The sequence below is a fragment of the Thamnophis elegans genome, chromosome 2, assembly GCF_009769535.1.
Source record: "Thamnophis elegans isolate rThaEle1 chromosome 2, rThaEle1.pri, whole genome shotgun sequence".
Classification (NCBI taxonomy): domain Eukaryota; kingdom Metazoa; phylum Chordata; class Lepidosauria; order Squamata; family Colubridae; genus Thamnophis; species Thamnophis elegans.
The window spans coordinates 137,595,309-137,612,492 of record NC_045542.1 but is presented as its reverse complement, the minus strand read 5'-3'; the positions used below and the strand labels follow the sequence as shown (position 1 = coordinate 137,612,492).

At 37.6% G+C, this 17,184-nt stretch overlaps 1 protein-coding gene across 3 annotated transcripts in view; it reads left to right on the top strand.

The window, feature by feature from the left end:
• Positions 1–17,184, top strand: part of ATXN7 (ataxin 7) — a 123,435-nt gene that overhangs the window by 28,874 nt on the left and 77,377 nt on the right. For 2 of the 3 annotated variants that reach the window (XM_032208801.1, XM_032208803.1), the window contains 2 exons: positions 12,466–12,750; positions 16,887–16,955. In XM_032208801.1, coding sequence (XP_032064692.1) covers positions 12,477–12,750; positions 16,887–16,955 — 343 coding nt within the window. In that variant the 5' untranslated portion in view covers positions 12,466–12,476. Of the gene's footprint in view, positions 1–11,439; positions 11,576–12,465; positions 12,751–16,886; positions 16,956–17,184 lie in introns of those variants that run through there. The other variant, XM_032208802.1, reaches the window with a different exon arrangement.

Sequence of the window (17,184 nt, the reverse complement as noted above, 5' to 3'; positions counted from 1 at the left end):
TCATATTCTCACATAACCTGCACTGCATCCTCGCATAGCTTCCCCCAATCCTTTTGTTACCTCCCTCTGAACATCCTCGTTCTCCCTTCCTGATCAGCAGCAACCACTTACCTGCCCACCAGCCTGGAACTGACTTTGTTGTGGGAAGCTGTCAGGAATTTGCCTTGTCCTACAATAGTAGGATTCGGTTAATGACTGAAGCCACAGTACAGGGATTCTCGTTGCTAACCAGTGCAGTCGTACCACTTAATTACGAAAATTCTAGTCCCAAAGACTATCTCTTAACTATATGGTTAGCATGGACCCATTGCTACTGCATAATCTGGGAAACCTTCATCCATTTTATGGGCAACTTTTGTCCTTTTCTCCACTATTACCAGGCTTTTGAAGATTTTGTTCTTCATTAAGCTTTCACTCTTGAAGAAGACCCAAGACATCAATCCTTGGGTACCACACCACAAACACAAATAAAATGTTTTTCCCCTCCCCTTCAAAACAAAAGAAGAGAAAGAAGAAACTGAAGTCAGGACTTTCAGTTCCATCCCTCTGGTATTAGTTCCAGTGCATCTGCATTACTTTAATTACTGGCAACTCTCTCTCATTTACATATTCCATCCCTGTGACAGCAAGGGATCAATTACACAAAATTATCTTATGTTGACTCCATTTTAAAAAATTTGGGATCATTGGCCACTTAACCAAAGTTTTTATCCAGGATCTACTTTCTGATCTCATGTGAACTGTAGTAAGTCTTCACCAGAAGAATTTATTTGTTAGGGTTTTTTTTTAACCTACCACCATTCCATGTCTTTCTGCATTTCCTGGACAAGGTGCTATTATAGAGTGCAGCGGCCTTATAAAAGTATAGATGCTGCTGTCCCTGACTCAGAGGTCCTTTTTTCTGGAGGCAACTGGACTTTCTTGTTTTTCTTTGAAGAAGTTTTGCTTCTTATCCAAGAAGCTTCTTCAGCTCTGACAGAATAGTGGGGAATGGAAGGGTTTATACTCCTTGCAGACAACTGGTCATTTGCATCCTTTTAGAGGGTTATTGAAACATTTGGAGGTTTATCTGTGTCCTCAGGGTCACCTGAGTAGAAGTGCTGGTTCCTGTAGTCTGCAATTTCCCCCCCTCTGGAAATCATTCCACATCATTCTAAGGGTGTTCATGTATAGCTAAAAGTCTGTACAGATTCTCAGTCATCCAGGTCATGTTTGTCCCAAAAGTGCTTTTTTCCAGAGGCACCTGGGCTTCCTTGGTTTTTTTTTTTGAATACGTTTCGCTTCTCATCCAAGAAGCTTCTTCAGCTCTGATAGGACAGTGGGGAATAGAAGGATTTATTCTCCTTGCAGACAGCTGGTCATCTGCATCCTTTTTGTTGCTGCCCCTTATATAATTTATCAGCTATAGTATCTCAACCAACATAGCTAGCATCCCCATCAAGTGTCTATAGTGAATTCTTGTCTATCTGATATCCCACTGAATCAGGATCAATCTGTGGCCTCAGTTATGTTTCATGTTGGTTTGTCTGCCTATTACAGGCATCCTTGCCTCTAGTTCCATACTTGCCTTAGAGATGGCTGAATGATGAGAAACCATTTTTAGGATACATAAGATTATGACATGACCTTCTTGTTGCTGTTCCCCTTCCATCTGTCATCCAGATGCCAAGGTTGGGAAAGATTCTAATAATATTTGGGCATACATGGAGCAGATTATGGCATGGCTCTCTGGGCTTGTATCTTTCCATATAGCATCTAATTTTTTCAATTAATAGAGGATTCGGCAGCTCTTGCTGTCCCTGCCCTACTTAAAATGGTTAAAGAGTCACAATTTCTCTAATGCTTAATATGTTAATTTTAATCTATCACAAAGCATGTTTTAATGATTATCAGGTAATCAAATCCCTTTAAAATTTGAGTGACTCATGGGAATGGCAAACAATATGATTATTTCTCCTTGTGCTATGTACATATGAATTTAGTTTCCTAGTTTCAATCTCAATAAAAAAATCTGTTTCTGAATCCTCATTATTCCACAATTAGTTGTGCTCTGTAATTTTAACCACTGAAATGAAGAAATGGAGGGCTCTTTTCTCTCTCTGCTGGAATACTGATTGGTTCATGACATGTAGTACTATAGTGATGGCCAGCCTAATGTGAAATCTAAATTGGCAGGGGATAAAAACTAACGGGTATTAGGCTTTTAAAATCATTTAGATTTAACAGTCGTCTTCCCCTTCCTCCCCCATTTCATCTAGTTGAATGAATATATATATATATATATATATATATATATATATATATATATATATATATATATATATATATATATATATATATATATATATTAGAATGTGGAATTTTGGACAGTTTTAGTTGGTTAAAAAAAAAGGATTGAACGTAATACATATAAACTGAAAAGAAGGAAGCGACAGAGGGATCACACTATATAAACATGTTCTGCACCTTACCAAACAGCTACTTAAGTTTTCTGAGTCTTTATATAAGCTGCCCAATACTAGTTAATGTACTGTGTAGTCCTATAGATGCATATAGTACTTAAAATAAATGCCATTGAATTCAGTCAGACCTTCTGCTTATTGAGGAGGTAAGAAGGGACCAGAAATTTGAAAGTATTTGAGTAGTTTCTTCTATTAAACACAACTGTGATTAAATAGATGTCAGGTATATTTTTCAGTTGGCGTATTTAAATGGGACCATGCCTAATTTACTCTGAACTTTTTAATTGCAATGGTTTTGATTATATGTTTTAATGTTTAATTTCCTATAACATAGCATTTTATTATATATCAAAAACTGAGCTTGTCTTTCTTAAAAAAAAAACTGATGTGATTGGGCATTAAGTCATTTTCCTTTCATATTGTGATAATTAACACAGTTACTTTCTTTCATTTGCTCTCTTGATGCTTTCTTTCTCTTGTATTATGCATACTCTTTGTTTTCTCAGTAGAGGGCATGATCTTATTAGGGCTCAAGAGGGCTTGAAAAATCCTTCTTAGGAAATATTCATTGACAAACACTGTTAAACACTACATCAAAACTCAATTTCTCACATTTGCTTTCCACTTAAATGCACAATGATCATTCAGTTACATTTCTACAAGCCCCACATGAAGACATGTTGTTTTTAATGACTGCATATAATAATAGTTAAAAAAGAGAGAGGGCAGGTTGTTATATTCTAACATATTCTAACAGCATTTCCTCATGAATGAGCCTGTGACTGATTGACAGATTCTGAAAACTTGTCCTTCTGTATCCGACACTCTCGTTGAGGGTCCTCCCCCCTTCTGTTCACTCATGTCCAATTCTTGGAGACTGCCAGGCCAAGTCCCTGCAGTTTTCTTGCCAAGGTTCTTCGGAAGTGGTTTGCCATTGCTTCACTTTTTTTGTAATTGATGAGATACATTTGTTACATGTCTATTCTAAGGGTGAGACAAAGAGGACTGTCCTGAACCTTTTGTTTATCTTGATTGATTTTATTTTGCATAATGTTCGAGGTTTATTTCAAAAGTAGTCTAGTTTTATTTATTTTTTGTTTCACTGCAGTGCTTCCTTCCTAATTAAAGTTCCAATTTTGGGGTTGAAGTTGTAGCTAGTTACTCATGGTTTGCTACAATTCACCCATAAGATTTACACTGGTTATCTGCCATATTTTACTCTTCCTTTATATAGACAGGGATGTCAAACTCAAGGCCTGGGCGCTAGATCCCGCCCCTTGGGGTGCTCAGGTCTGGCCTGAGGGGCCGCCTTGGAAACAGCAAAACAGCAAAAGGACCATAGTGCCTCTGCCAGAGGAAACGGAGCTCAAGTGGGCCGACTGTGGTGCTCTTGAGCTCTGTTTTGACTGACAGAGGATTACCGAAGGCTGTCGCAGCCGAAAACGGAGCTTGGGAGTCTGTTTTTGCTGGCAAAGTGCTCGGGCCACCACAGGCGCCCCCGACATCAGTGATGTCAAGCTGGTCACGCCCACCATCACCATGACCATGCCCACACCAGCCCCCCGAGGTCAAACATAACCCTGATGTGACCCTCAATGAAATCGAGTTTGACACCCCTGTAATGAAGACCTTGCAGGAGATGACCAGGCTGAACCAGAGGGAGAGGTTAAACTTGTCATCAGTCATGAGTTCCTGCATGCCCACAAGAAATCTAAGTCCAACTCACCTTGAATTCCTTTTTATAACTCCCGCTAATTTCCTTGACCATTGTAATTCAGATTCTTTTAGAGAAGTTAAATTGGCAATACATCTTTATACTCATTTGAACTGCCTGAATCTCCTGATTTCCCAGCACTTGACAAAACTTTCCCCAATTCATGTTTTTTGCAATGTGAGAAGCTTAGAAGCATTCTCTCACTTTACATTGCAGTCGGTCACCACAAATGTATTGCTTCCACAAGTTGGTGACCATTTTTATGGCTCATTTAATATAAATCTACAAAATAACATTTTTCCTTCTATTCAAACACATACATTCCTGCACAATATAACTTTTAATAAAAGGTTTAACTCACTTAAGTCCAAAGGTTCCTAGGCCGACAAAAACCAAATCTGGACTTTTAATGTCTACTTTTTATTTTTATATATATTTGGGCGCAAGAGGCTAAAAAAACTCATTCAGTGTCAGATATATCTATGTGTTGGTTTACAAGCATTAGGACTTTTTTCTCATTGTTGTCGAATACAATAACTTCTCTTAGTTAAACTTAATTAATTTATTATGTATTTCAGAATTGGAATTGGCCTCATGGAACACTATAAGGCATGTGTCTAGTGTTGCACATATGCACAGGTACATATAATAAAGCACAAGATATGTTTTTCTTACGTAGAGAAACTTTATTATTTGAGAATTTAGCTTCAGTACATTGAAACTGTAATATATTGAATTCTAATTAACATCAGCTATAAGTAGTCCTTCACTTACAGTACAACCATAATTGTGTCCACAGTTATGCTTGTAAATGATGATATTTGTTAAGTGGGTCATCATGTGGCTGAGCCCTTTCTTGCAGCAGTCTTTAACTGAACATGGTCCTCAAGTGATCCCATTGTCCACTAGGGGGGCTTTTTTTTTGCCAGAAACTGAAAATAAAACACCAATTGTAGATATAGGTTGTTTGTTGAGTGCCCAAAATGTGGTCATATGACCACAAGGGTAGAGGCCATCGGAATTTCAACACGGGGACATAAGTAACTTTTTTGTGGTTTCTTGTAACTTTGAACTGTCACTAACTGGAGACTACCTATATTTAGTAGCTATTTTTAAAAGGATAAATAACAAAGAAAATTGTGCAAGCAAAAATCACTTCATTTGAGAAGTTGAACAGTGTGTCACTATTTACTAATTTTGCTATTAATTTCCCCTGAGGAAATTAATCTGTTTTTCATAAAAGAGCCGTGATGGCGCAAAATGCAGTATTGCAGGCTAACTCTGCCGATTGCCATCAGTTTGATCCTGACCGGTTCAAGGTTGACTCAGCCTTCCATCCTTCCAAGGTTGGTAAAATGTTGGGGGCAATATGTCTTCTCCATCATCCAATAAGAACTCAGAATAACTTCCTTCTCCCTCATTCAGTCACATGTTTCTTTTTAAATAAAATTTGACAAAGCTTCTCTTAAGTATGATTGTTGATTACAGTGTTTGTTAGCAAGAGGACATGGAACTCTGAGCTTGTCGATCAGAAGTTTGGTAGTTCAGTGGTTCGAATCCCTAATGCTGCATAACAGAATGAGCTCCCATTACTTGTCCCAGCTCTGCCAACTAGCAGTTTGAAAGCAGTAAAAATGCAAGTAGAAAAATAGAGACCACTTTGGTGGGAAGGTAACAGTGTTCCATGCACTTTCAGCATTTATTCATGCCAGTCACATGACCATGGAAACATCTTTGGACAGCGCTGGCTCTTTAGCTTAGAAACAGAGATGAACACCACCCCTAGAGCTGGAAACAAGTAGCACGCATGTGCGGGAGAACCTTTAACTTTACCTTTTAGCAAGAGGACAAACAAATCTCTCTTTGCTATGGGGATTCTGCTTCTTTTGACATTTTCTGTTGTCCTGCTTGATGTCCTTCAAAGCATCCCATTTCTGAAGACTGTCTTTTGTTGTATGCTCATTGAATAGCTTTGCACAGTTGTTACTCCATGTACCACTTTTGCAACACACTGAGTTTCTGCTGCAATTTGGACTATGAATTATTATATGCTTCAATACCAATTTATGCAGCTCTGGATCTTCATTTGAGTTATTCATTATTTCAGTTTGAACAAATGTATCCTAATCTTGTGGGCTTAGATGCTTCATCAAGCCATAGCAGACAGTCATGTAAATGAGGCAGACCCCACTGAGTATTCCACACTTAGCACTTAAGCCAATACACCTCAAAGAGACCATATGCCCCATTGAGGTACTTCAGGATCAACTTTCTCTTACAGTTGAGTATTCCTGTGATTAAATTTGGCTGATCATTTGGCTGCTGATTCCAATAAACAATACTGTCCCATTTCTAGCAAGTATGAATTATATATCATGATAATGATAAATGAAGCATTGTCATATTTCTGTATATACATCGTGGCATCTTCATATGATTCCATCATATATTTTGGTTTACAACAAATGTTAAAGAGAGAATGATGCATCTTCCAATGTTTCTAAAATCATCATCATCATTCAATGTTGTCAGTCAGACTTCTGTTTGATGTTGATCTGAAGGTTTCTTGATTCATTTCTTTGCAACTCAGCCTCTCATCTGTAGTCTTAGTAGTGATATCAGCCACATATTGTTGGACTATATCTCTTTCTCTTAGAAAATTATTAAACTCATATTCTCATATTTTTTCTGGAATCTCTATTTTTCTTCTCAAGTTATATAGTATACTTTCAAAAATATGCTTTTAATTTATAAATAGCATTAATTTGATGTCTTTAATGAATCTATTGTCATGTATCTTCAGAGTTTACAGATGTACTATATGATGAGATTACCTCATCGCCAATTACCTCCGTGAAAACCAGTAGCGTATTTCAAATTAAACATGATATGTATTTTGTGTAACTAATAAGTTTTCTGTCCCCCTGTAATACAAAAGGTAAATAATAATATGCATAAACTTTTAAAAGATTGCAAAATAATTTGTGAGACCGCCAATTCTCTGTTCAGTGTAAAATACATTTTCCCTCCTTTCAGAGTTAGATGTTAAAGACTTTCATCTTCTTGCCACTTTGTTTAGATAGCTATATATGTCGGGCAGAGGGGAGGGCAAAGTTATTTTGGAATGTACAGCCACAGTTCCTTAATCATTTCTTGTATCTTGTACCCAAAGTATTGATGCAATGCTGTGCCAGAATATTTTGAGTGATTGTAAAGTTCAAAAGGTATAAGAACTGCTACCCTAGCAAAAAAATATTTTCTCAAATTAGCTCTACAAGTATTTGAAGATCTTTTATCAGATGTGGTAAAACAGACAAGTAACCATATTAAATATTTCAATCTTGAGAAAGCTTACTTATCAGAAAGAGTAAGACAGAAAAAAAGAAAGAAGCTAATATATAACACTAATAGTTTGTTACTATTTCAATTGTTTCCATGAAAACTACAAATAGGAGAAAAATCTTTTTCATAAAACTCAATATTAGCTTTTTATTGAACAGTTTCTTATATTAATTAAACTGTAATTTCAAAATGCACTCCTTGTGTATTTCTTTTCACATTCACTTTTAGTGGGAGCTGTGAATTCTGGAAAGTACTATTATAATAATAGTAAGGCAAATAATGTAGCAATTCCAATGGTCAGGAAATTAATTCTTATTATAATTTCTAGTTCAACTGTTTTGAAAGTCATTAACCAACAATAAGGTTGATCAAGTTATTAATTAGCACATAATCAGGTCAATTGCTCAAGATTCACAAATTGATTACAAATATATATTCCTACATTTGTCAGAGTAATCGTACTTCAATTCTTCTTTACTAGCACTGTCTAAACCTTTCAGTGAAATCTAAAAAGAGTCAGACTTATATAGATGGTGAAATTCTGAGACTTGATTCACATTGTATAGGACGCAAGACATTTCTTGTAAGAACTGGAGCATTTTAGAATATTTAATTAGGTTAAATGATACAATAAAGCAAGATTATATATACATTATATATAGATTAAAGAAATATTTTATTAAAAAGTAGATAAACAACAACGCTAAAAGTGGTATGTTTGAAAGGAGAGTAAAATGGAAAAACGCTTTAAAATAAGTAATAATGTATGATCAGAAAACATGTTTTACTTGTGGTAGAAATAACTGTAAATGCAAAGGATTTATACACAAGCCGAACTCATTTGAATAAAATGAATATTTTCAGAAGAACTATGCTGCTTACTTCCAGAAACAATTTTCATAATATGAGAAAAAAATCAGTTTGAATTGCTATAAAATACTGTAAGGAAAGAGTTCTTAAATTAGCATTCCAGAGTTGGCTCAGTCTTTTTTGACAATAGCATATTCTTTTCTGCCTCACAGATTAGGGTTAGGTAAGGTGAAAGATAGAAAACAGAATTTTACTTGATCATTCATAGGCAACTCTTGGTGACTTTATAGAAAAATATGCAAAATTTAGAATAAATAATAAAGCCCCTATGTATTTTGAATTTTTTTAAAAAAATGTTTCGTGAGCCTACCTGTATCTCTGGCTTTGAAAATGAATTACTGAACTTTACATATCATTCTAACCCATGGTTTGTTTATACACTACTTGGATTACCATGAGGTATGATAGTAGCTGTTATATTTGTAAACTGTGATTTATAATTGTAATATTAAATTCAATAGACCTGATTAAAAGTCAGTTGAAATAGAGTCTTGTATACTTGTAATATATGTTGTTCATTTAAATAATGTGACCAATTCTTTCCAGTAGTAACTGGCAGAAATGGCATGCTTGAATAGCTTTTGATTCTATTTTTTCATACCGATTCCTTCTCTCATTCTCTTCATCTGCTTTGCTGGCAGAATAGTGCTAACTGTAGCTGGCATCTCACTGCTAATGTATCCCATAAGACTTTAGAGTTTGGTAATGGACCTTGGCATTCAATATTTGTTAAGCTTAAGCCATTACACAATTGCCTGTACACCATGAGATTTGAATGACATCTTAATAGTTTTAACTGGCTGTATAAAAGAGAGTGAGTTATTGTCTGAAAGGATAGTTCATGTATGCAGTAACTTAACTCCAAACATTCGAATAAACATAAGTGGCAAAGTACTGTAATTTAAGTTGGACATAAATATGAATGCTGCTTTACACAGTAGCTGGTTACACATTGGCTTTATTATGTAGAATTCGTTGCGGTGTGGATTGTGTCTATCAGTTAGAATTTCTGAACATGTGATAGTACATAGAAATTCATAATATAGGGAATCCATGTAACAAACTATCTTATGCAAATGTCATAGGAACAACAGTATATGCTTACTGCACAAAATCTATTTCAATCTTCATTTATTCACTGGTTATGATGTATAAATTAGAATTAAACCTTTCTAATTGAGATAATCTATTTTGACTAATACCTCATTTTTTGCATTTGGGCCCTTAGCTCTCAAACTTTCTTAAAAGTTTGGATAATATAAAATCCATCCTTTGAATTTATGCTTGTTATAAACTAGTCCCTACATACTCCAAAACATTACTTTATTTAAATTAAATCTTATAAATATTCAAGTCTTGTGATATTTTGATGTATTTTAAGCATATTTTGAACACCTAGGCAAAACTCCCTCTATGACTATCTCACAGTACTTAGGTAGTAGCTGCTAGAGTTTCTCTTCAGATTGTATAAACCATCTTTTTTTCTTCCTTAAACTTTATTTTTAAATTGTCGGTTCATTCAATTATATTTGAATGCTTTCAATTTTTTCTTAAGATTGCTTTGAGTATCATTTAAAGCCCGTTGACTTCTAGTGGAAATAAAATGGCAATTTGCTATCTTTCCAATCTTGCCCATTTTATCATCTAGTCACTGTTATTGGAAACTACTAACAATTTTTGAGACAAAGTAAGACATACAGAAATATTCTATTTTGATTTTTGTTCATTTAAAATGCATTCCTGGTACATTTGTTTAACTGTTAAATGCCACAGAAGCTATTTGTTTCTTAGTAACTAATCATAGGCATAATTGATAACTTTCATTGGATTCAATGGACTTTATTTTTGAGTAAATCTAATATCAGGATCAGCCTCAGCAGCAGATTAGCAACTGGATATTAACATCTGAAAATAGAAATATATTTTTGGGCAGTTCTGTTTGACTTTTTCCGCCAGCTTTTGGTATAGTATTTATTCCTGATTCTAGGAATAATATCAGGAATAATTAGAGTTAACTGCCAAGGAATAATAATGAGGCATTGAGTCCCATTCCACTTCTAGAAGGAATGTTTGTGGAAATACCAACCAAACTTGTTCTTTGAGGTGCACCATAGATTTCTTACAGCTCCACAGAAGATGTTGAAATTAATTTCTCATAATCAGTCAAGTGAGGGAAATATGTATGCCTTGACTTCTTTTGCAAGTGTTTAAGGGACCACTTCATTTAATCTACTGGAACAAAATACAGTTTAAAAAAGATGATTGCCGGTATTGTGAAACCTGCAAGTTTAAGGTCTATGGAAATTCTCAGTCATCCAGGTCATGGTTGTCCCAAAGGTGCTTTTTTCAAGGGACAACTACTGGGCTTTCTGGTTTTTCTTTAAAGACATTTTGCTTCTCATCCAAGAAGCTTTTTCAGCTCTGATTGCATGGTCCATTTCTCACCATCCAGTCAGAGCTGGAGAAGTTTCTTAGATGAAAAGCAATAGGTCTTCAAAGAAAAACCAGAAAGTCCAATAGTTGCCTCTTTGGGGGGGGGGGAGGGAGAGTACCTTTGGGACTGCCAGTTTAACAAACCACCATCCTATACAAAGTAAAATGTATTTACAAAATCGGTCTAGTCTGAGGTAGAAGAACAGCAAAACTTCTTAAATACCGTGCATCTAACAAATTGTATCCAGAAATGTTGCCAGATTTCATTTTCATATTAAGAAGATGCGAGGGGGCAAGGAAAGAGTTAAGCGGGTAATAATTCTTCCTAGTCATCTTTAAAGGTTTTATGGGGGTGGGGAAAATAAATATATATATATATATATATATATATATATATATATATATATATATATATATATATATATATATATATATATATATATATATATATATATATATATATATATATATATATATATATATATATATATATGCTTATGCTGCTGCGTTTTAAACTCAGGCGCCGGATTTGTCAAGCCTGTTCTGCGCTCCTGGTTTTGACAGATGTAAAAAAAAACAAAAAACCTCGGCGACTTTCGCAAGCAAGCAGGAGCCTAACTTTTTTCTTATTGGCGGATCGATTCGAAGCGATTTAAATATTAAATGAGACCTTTTAAGGCAAGATCGTCGATGACATTAGTGGAAGGAAGGTGTCCGCGAGTGCGGGGGGCGGGAGATGAGTTGCATAGATGAGGTTAGTTTCCTGCTTGTTTCCTATTCAGCCTCCGTTCCTGTGTGCTTGACGTGAAAACTTTTAAGGTGGGAGGGAGGCGTCTTGCGTTAAGGTAGCCCTGAAAGGAACCAAGACTACTCGCGCAACCGAGGGGCGTGGGGTTCAATGTGTGTGTCAAGATTTTTTGGGGGGGAGGGAAGCGACGTCTTCGTGAAACGAAACCCTCGGACGTTGAGGAGGAGCGATTGCCTTCCGCACTTCCTGGCTGTAGGCGTGGGGGGAGGAAGCCCGAGATGGTTCCTCTCTCTCTTGTCCCTTTAAGACCCTGCCGCTGCGAAAGGAAAGGAAAGAGGCGGGCGCAGTTGTGAGGCGCCCGGACTTTGCGAGACGCCTAAAATAAACAACTTCCTTTCGCTGTGGAGTTTGGCGACTTCGGGGCTTGCGCGAAGCGCGATGTGGGAGAGGGCGAAGAGGGACGCTTGAGTTGGGGCTGTTGGCTCCCGGATGGCCGTCTGGGGACGCGTCCGCCTCGGATTTGGACGGCTGGCTCCCGAGAAGCACTTTTCCTGGGGGGCTGCCGAGTCTGGATCTCCGATGCCCGCGGCCGCCTTAGCGTCGATCGCCTTGCCTCCCTTTCTTTAGCGCGCCGCGGGGAGAGAGAGAGAGAAAAAAATATGCTGGTGCCCTTCCCGAGCTGAGAGCCAACCGGGGCCGACAGTTCAATCCGGCTTGTCGGAGAGAGATTAATGGGAAACAAAGGCGATGCGAGGCCTGGCGTTGTTATTCCCGGCGCGGTGCCCTTAGCGGCAGCCCCGATTTCAGAGCTCGGCGAGCGGGCGATTCTTCGGGAACTTCCTTAAGCGGCGGTGCCACCTTAAAGAAGCCTGATGACTTTTCTCGTTACATTGTAGCAGCGGAAAGAATGTCGGCGCGGGCCGTGGCTGACGTCAGAGGGGAGCAACGCAGAGCGGCGGTGGCGGCGGCGGCCAGCAGGCAGCAGCGGCGGCCCCGGCACGGAGGAGGCAGCGGCGAGAGCGGCCTCGGCCCCGCCACCACCATCCCCGCCAGTACAGCCACCGCCACCAGCGCAGCAATGGCGACCGTCGGGGAGCGCAGGTCCTTGCCTAGCCCGGAGGCAATGCTGGGGCAGCCCTGGAGCCATTGGGTCGATGCTGCTAAACTTCACGGGAACGATGGTGAGCGAGCGGGGAGTCCCTTCTCTCATGGGGGAGGGGAGAGAGGGGAGGGGTCCGGCCGGCAGCCAAAGGGTTAACACAGCTGGTCGCCTAACACTCTTCTGCCGGAATTGTCTGATAATCTGTCCTAGAGTAAGAGGTGGGGTGGGTGGGGGGCAAGGGAGGGCAGGGAGGGAGTGTTAGCCAAGAAGGTTCTGTTTGTGTCTCTTACTCCACCACGCACTACTACCCTGCCTGTATCACAGGTTTATACATAGGTAGGTCACTTGGGTGAATCTTGTCCAGGCAGGTGGCAGTGCCTAGCTGACCTTGGGTAATCGTAAAATTGTAAAACTGTAAAACAAACAGTGTGCTTGATTGGTCAGCTCAGGGATGGGAGACCACCAGGAAATCCCAGAGCTCTGGGCTAGTTTGGGATTTATGTGTTCAATTTGAAAAAGTCCTGGAAGAAGACAATGGGAATTCATCTTTACGTTCCTGCCAGGAAAACAGCATGGACGCTGGGGTGTTTGTTTGTTTGTTTTTGTTTTTTTTTGGTATGACAGCAACAGGAGTTCAGCTTTGCTGGAGGAAGATTTTATATTTAAATATAAAGGCATTCTCTGTTCTTGAGGTGTTCACTTAAAAAAATGATAACGCTAAATCTCAGGTAAGTCCCACAACTCATTTATCATGTCAAGCAGGAGAGTGATTGCCTATTTTGTGGTGTTTTTATTTGTTATGATGACATCCCATAATGCAAGTTTTTTTCCCCAGTCGATTTTGGAAGTTTACTGTATTCTTCCTTCCAATCACACAAAGTAGAAGACTTATAACTTTCTTTGCTCTGTGTAGAAATCAGTGTAATGAGACTCCAAGAGTATTTAATATAACATTTGCGGACATGATTTTATTTAGTCATAAGATTTATAGCCCGTCACCATTCTTCAAGACTCCCAGTGGTTTTATAAAAATATGCAACCAAAGACATCCACGGTCAATATTAAAACACTAAAATCCTTAAAACAGAATATCCGAATAACATATTTTCAACTGCTTCTGATGGCACTTAAAAGTTGGAGCTGAGATAAACTAAACTCTAGTGGGAGGCCATTCTAGACCCATGAGTTTCCCCTTCCCCCATAATCTTCTGAAAGTGGGAAATCATTAGTTGCTTCTGGATGAGATAAAATTGGTCAGCCTGATTCTAATGAGCGAAACACATTCCTGAAGATAATGTGGTATGAAAGATGAAGAGCTTTCTGGGATGCAAGCATCTCTTTACATTTGGTTGTTTTTATTTATTTAAATTTGTTTATAGACGCTCAACACCAGCAGAATCTGGGCAGCATACAAAACCAAAAATATCCATTAAAAACAGAAAAGACATAAAACCACACACAGCTCAGCCTAAAGGGATCTTAAAAGCAACACAAATCAAATAAAACAGGGCTCCCCAAAATATTTTTGGTAATATTATAATGTATATTACATACATTCAACCAAAGCCAGGTTTCAAGTGATTTCCAGAACCCTAGGAGAGAGGATGTTTCCCTTCTTTCTGAGGAAATGCTTCTCCAGAGGTTGGGGCTCATGACCGAGAAGACACATTTCCTTGATCGCACAATATGACAACACTTAATAATAGTTTAGGGCAACCAAATGCCAATAGGAAGCCATGGCAGGTTCCAAAGCTGTCTGTACTTCTCCTGCAAAGTGTGAAATAGTACTCAAACTGCTACATTTTGGAGAAAATGAAACATCTGAGTGGTCTTTAAAGGCAATCCCAAGTAGATTGCTTTGTGGTAATCTAAGTAGTAATGAGGCCCTGTGTTGCTGTAGCAAGGTGTCTTGCCTCAGATGCCACACAAGTCAAAGCTGAGCAAAAACTGCCCCAGTCATAGCCTGCAGCTGCTGTTCAAGTAGGAGTCCTGAGTCCAGGATGACCTCAAATCCACAGGCCTTCTCTTTCAGGACTAGTGTTTCCATTTCTAGTGACATTACTAGAGTAGCCATAGAACCACAATGCCCTTCAGTCACCAAAATAAGACATCAAGAGCAGAGTGTGTCCCAGGATATGTTTCATCAACATACTGATAGCACTGGACCACCAAATAACTTTCATGTTATATTTGCTCTGCTTAAAATTATGCTAATTGCCGGTTACTTGGTATCGGCAAGCTTGGTCCTTTGGGTTTACACAGTCCTCCTGTTTTTACTTTAGTTAACTACAGTTTGCCACATTAAATGAAGCAACAAATTGCAGTTAACAACACCCAAGTTAAATTTAAAATAAATCAACATGATTTCCAGATAAGCTTATTAATGTTAACTTCTAGTTAGTTCCTGGTTCAGAACTACAACTAAAAGTGGAAGCAAAAGTGTTCCTTAGCTACAAGGAATGAGACAATGAGACTAGATAATGTAAATATAGGCAGGAAGGTTGATATGCTCCTATAAATCATTCTTATGATAGAAATGATATTCTAGATATGTTTTATGACATGCTTATGAATAAAAGTTAAAATATGGAAAGTATTAATATATCCAAACATTGAATGAGCTATTTTTTCAGACTTGGAAATTTATCAAAAATATCAGACCACCTGGAATAAAGGAAGTTGTGATGTAATACATAATGTCTATCACATGCATCTTTGAGCAGCCAACATAAGAGACAAAAATATAATAATAATTTAAAAATAGGCTACATAAAACTATTATGTAATTTCCAGTGGTTTATAAAAAATATACTGTCAGGAAGAAATATAAGGCAGTTTACCACACAACAGAAATGTAGGTACAACCTGCAAAACTTTTATTTGGAAGAGAATTTAAGAGTAGAAACTAAAACTTTTCCTCTCAAGCCTGCATAAAACATGCAACATTTCAAATTGCCCATATTGGCATGTATACTCTGGCAACAAAGACTCGATGTGGTATGTCCACCTCATGAACTTGTGAAATCAAGGCCTCTTGCTAGGTTCAAAGTACTGCTAAAGTAGACATTATGTTTAGGAACTTTTCTTTATGCCCCACATCCCGTGTCCATATTGAAGGCATTACCTGGAACGTCAATACCACTATTGCTCTGCGAACCTTGATAAGACAGTAGCTGACAATAATCTGCCAGCATGTGGGACAACTGATCAAATGCCTATTTTCTATTGAAAGATGCTAAACGTTCAGGAGCCCTACAAAGCTGGTCCTTCCATCTTTAGCTTTTTTCACCTTGCAGATTCTAATACTTCACAGCATTGGCAGTTTTTGAGATAAGCACACATTGATCTTGGCTTCAGTGAAGGGTTGATTTAGTTTGAACCTGAGAAGTTTGCGGAGAATGCACCTTATAAACTTGTTTCCCCTCACATTTATGTTGCTTATAGGATTTGAGCAGGAAGTTTGTGCTAGGATGTTTGACATAAGAATTCTATCTGTCTTTTTCAGAATAAAAACTGGGGCTATGAGGTGAATCTGACACTTGTTAAATAAATGGAGGATATTGGTTTGATTTCATGGTTGTATCAAAGTCCAGAGTCAAGTTTTGAAAGAGGGAATCTTTCCAAATGATGATTATTGCCTACTAACATTTTTAGGTCATTTATAGCCATTCACCACTTCAGTGTATGGCTAAAAAGAACATATAACACTAGATCAGTTTTAAAATACCTGACTGAAGATGTTTGAACCTAATGATGGAATGGCTAGGGATCTCACTTTAATTCATATTCAGAGGAAAGCATTGCAAAGTTAAGGAGCCACTGTAGAGAACTCTCTTCTTTGTTCCAAATCAAAGTTGTATGCAGAAAGTTTATTTTTAATTCTAAAGTACAACTCTTTTTGTGTCAGATTTTTTTTAGTGTTTGACTTCTAGATCATATGAAATGCTTTATATTATCTATGTTTGTTATAATACTCACTTTTAAAGAGGGAAGGAAAACATTTATTACATGCTTTTTGTATCTTGAGAATTTTTTTCCCTATCAGATGAATTTAAACTGTTTTATGTAAGATGGGGAGACAGACATAAGAAATTCATTTTATATCGTTGCAGTGAATGCTTTGGATTTAATCAGAATATAATTTGCCATGTAGCTGACACTCTAAAAGGAACTCTACAAACTAACATTTTTCTTTTGTTGGTTACATCCTCACAGGAGCAGCCTTAGAAGAAAATTTCAAGGAGTATGGTAAAAACCGAGAAGCGATGCGACTTTGTAGGGAAGGTGAGTTTGATGTAGACAGATTTCCCACTTCGTACGACAATCAGTGAACATACACATATGCACAAATTTACATGGGCCTCAATTTGCCCTACATTATTACAAACTTGCACTTACAGAGATTATTGGAACCTTGTATTTGTGGGAAATAACTAACATACATTTATGTTGTTATAATTATTGCAGATAAATAACATACATTTACATTTTTCAAAATTTCTAAACATTATTA